Source organism: Montipora foliosa, chromosome 4, assembly GCF_036669935.1.
Source record: "Montipora foliosa isolate CH-2021 chromosome 4, ASM3666993v2, whole genome shotgun sequence".
Taxonomy (NCBI): Eukaryota; Metazoa; Cnidaria; class Anthozoa; order Scleractinia; family Acroporidae; genus Montipora; species Montipora foliosa.
In genome coordinates, this window is record NC_090872.1 from 36,968,322 (window position 1) to 36,971,592 (window position 3,271).

The 3,271-nt window shown below is 46.1% G+C and overlaps 1 protein-coding gene across 1 annotated transcript; it reads left to right on the forward strand.

The window, feature by feature from the left end:
• Positions 1–1,409: 1,409 nt before the first annotated feature.
• Positions 1,410–3,092, forward strand: LOC138001286 (uncharacterized). Its single transcript, XM_068847939.1, has one exon. It carries the CDS (start codon positions 1,410–1,412, stop codon positions 3,090–3,092), a length of 1,683 nt encoding a protein of 560 aa, XP_068704040.1.
• Positions 3,093–3,271: the final 179 nt, after the last annotated feature.

A 3,271-nucleotide genomic window follows, 5' to 3' on the forward strand; every position in this document is an offset into this window, starting at 1 on the left:
ATGGCTGCTAAAGCTGCGCGGTTGGAGGCCGAGCTGCAATTTCACGACGTGCAAAGTCAAAAAACCGCGTCACTTAAAAAACAAGAGGATGAAGTCAAAAAACGGCTCATGGAAAAGGAACTGGCTGCTACTCAAGCAGAATTGAAGGCGGTAAACAAACTGGAAGAAGAGCTCAATGGAGAATTTAAATTTCTCGATGAGGAGGCCTTGCCTGAAGACAACTGTTCTTCGGACCACTTACAAAGATACCTCCGGTCTCTTCCTTCAGATCCCACTCACCTGGCGCCTACCTCATCTCCCAGCTCAGACGTGAAGGTCACCTTCCTAGTGACGCCAGCTTTCCCAAGATAGCGTCATCAGCAATAGGACTAGAACAGCCTCGACCAACCCAGTCCTCCTCAGCAGGTTTGAATCCCGTTACCTCGCCACTCGTCACTTATGGAATCGCACCGCATGAACTCCCAAGAAAACCAGATCCTGATGTGAAGCTCAGCCATGCTAAATCCGACGTTTCCGTCACTCATGTTTTTACCGGGGAGGACCTAATGCAGAAACTCGCAGACTTGCTGTCCCAGAGGCAAGATCGAGATTCCTTACCACGTCCTGAACCTGAAGTATTCACCGGAAATCCGCTGCGATACCCCAGCTGGATAAAGTCATTCGAAACGTTCATCGAAAGAAAAACAAGAATTCCCTCTATAACCTCATCAAATACATGACGGGAGAAGCCAGGGAAGCAGATAGTGGTCTCCTGGCCCTTGACAACGTTGATGCTTATGACAAAGCAAAGAAGATATTCAGGAACCGCTTCGGGAATCAGTTCATCGTCGCAGATGCTTATCGCAAAAGGATCGATAGCTGGCCGAAGATTCAACCAACCGATGGCCAAGGCTTGAGAAAATTCTCGGACTTTCTACAGCATTGTAATACAGCAATGAACACTATACAGTATCTAAATGTCCTTATCGATCCGGACGAGAATCAAAAGATGATAAGGAAACTCCCAAGCCAAGTAGTAGTGAGATGGAGTCGTGTCGTTGATGGATGAATCAACGAGCCGCAGATGAACTAGAAGAAAGCAGTGAACCGTTTCGAACAATGAAGGGAACAACCAAGGCTGGATATCCCCCCTTTAAAGAATTTTTCAAGTTCTTAGAGAAAGAGGCAAGAATCTTATGTAACCCTGTCACTTCCTTACAAGCACTTAAAACAGAAGAAAACAAGGACAAGGTTGATTCCGGAAGAACAAGGTACACCGCACGGGACAAAGGAAATTCTTGCTTGAGCCTTCTCGAGTGGTTCATCAGAGGAGAAAGGGGACGCCCGTTAGTGAAAGCAGATCAAGTTCAAGTAGCAAAAAACGAATTGTTTGTCCGTTCTGTAAAGACAATCATGAACTTGATATGTGCATGAAGTTTACGAAGATACCCCTTTCTGATCGGAAGAAGTTTGCTCAAGACAATGCGCTATGCTGGGGATGTCTCAAGTGGGGCCCTACGTATAAAGAGTGCAGAGGCAGAAAGACCTGCAGGACCTGCAATCGCAGACATCCAACCTCACTGCACGATGAGTTAGCAATGCCTCAACATAAGCCTCCTGCTCAAGAAAGCAGAGAGTCAGGTCTGAGGAATCCAATATGCCATTGTAGCGAAGTACGTAATATGAACAGCCACGCCGAGTTTGTTTCACATTCTGTAATCGTCCCACTCTGGCTTCATCACGAAAGTAATCCGGATAATAAAATAATGGTGTACGCCTTACTCGATGACCAATCCGATGCCTTCTTTAGCAAGACATCAGCTCTCGAGAAACTTAACGTCAATGGTCCCGAAGTCCATCTGAAGCTATCCACTGTCCTTGCGGAAGAAGATATCACGAGTGAGAAGATTACTGGCCTTGTAGTCCGTGGTGTGAACGAGAGCACCGATATTTGCCTTCCCCGGACCTACACAAGAGATATCATTCAAGCCAGGCGAAGTCAGATCCCTAGGCCTGAAACCGCACGTAAGTGGCCACACTTAAGAAGAATTGCTCACAATCTTATGCCGTATAAGGAAGAAATAGATGTCGCCTTGCTCCTCGGTATTAACTGTGCACGTGCGATTAAACCAAGAGAGATAATCCCAGGAAACGACGATGACCCTTACGCAAAACGAACTGCTATTGGTGGGGGAGTTGTCGGCATGGTTGCACTGGATACTTGTGAAGGTGAAGAAAGTGTGGGTGTTAACCGTGTTGCTGCGTACGAAGTTCCATTCAGCCCAAAGAAGATGTGCCACTTTGTTTCTAAGACGCACGGCAAGGAGGTCCTTAATCCAGCCCAAGTAAACCGAATGTTTGAGCTTGACTTTAGTGAAACCAAGACGGAGGACTATCTCCTCTCATATGAAGACAGAAGTTTCATGTCCAAGGTCTCAAAGGGGATCCACCAAAGATTTGATGGCCATTACGAAATGTCCTTGCCACTTAAACAAGAATCAATAACATTGCCTGACAACAAGGAAATTGCCTTGATCCACCTCAGCAAGTTGAAGAGAAGGCTTAAGACCGACAGAAAGTACAGAAAGGACTACCTGTCTTTCATGAGTGATCTCATTTCCCGTGGCTATGCTGAGAAGGTTCCTGCAGAAGAAAGAGCAATAAAGAATGACCAAGTGTGGTATATCCCCCACCACGGGGTATATCACCCTAAAACACCGGGAAAGATTAGAGTGGTCTTTGACTGCAGTGTGGAGTTCGCTAGTGAATCTCTTAACCGACACCTCCTTCAAGGTCCTGACCAAACCAATAACTTGATTGGCGTACTCTGCCGATTTCGCCAGGAACAAATAGCACTCATGTGCGACATAGAGGGCATGTTTCATCAGGTCCATGTAAATCCGGAACACCGCAACTTTCTTCGCTTCCTCTGGTGGGAGAATGGCAGAATTGACACTGAACCGAAAGAATACAGGATGACGGTTCACCTATTTGGTGCCACCTCCTCTCCAGGGTGCGCCAATTATGCTTTAAAGAAGGCTGCAAGCTACTATGAAGATCAATGTGGAAGGGAGGCCGGTGACTTTGTGAAAAAAAAATTTCTACGTCGATGATGGATTAAAGTCAGTAGCAACTCTTGAAGCAGCCATCAGTTTGGTGAAAGATACAAAGAAGTTGTGTGAGAAGGGTGGCTTCAATCTTCATAAGTTCATATGCAATCACAAGTCTGTAATAGACGCCATCTCAAATGAAGATCGTTCGAAGGATCTCCAAAACCTGGATATAACGAAGG

Bases quoted from the DNA above. Each gene is read 5' to 3' on its own strand.
- LOC138001286 (XM_068847939.1), top strand. From the start codon at position 1,410: ATGAAGTTTACGAAGATACCCCTTTCTGATCGGAAGAAGTTTGCTCAA.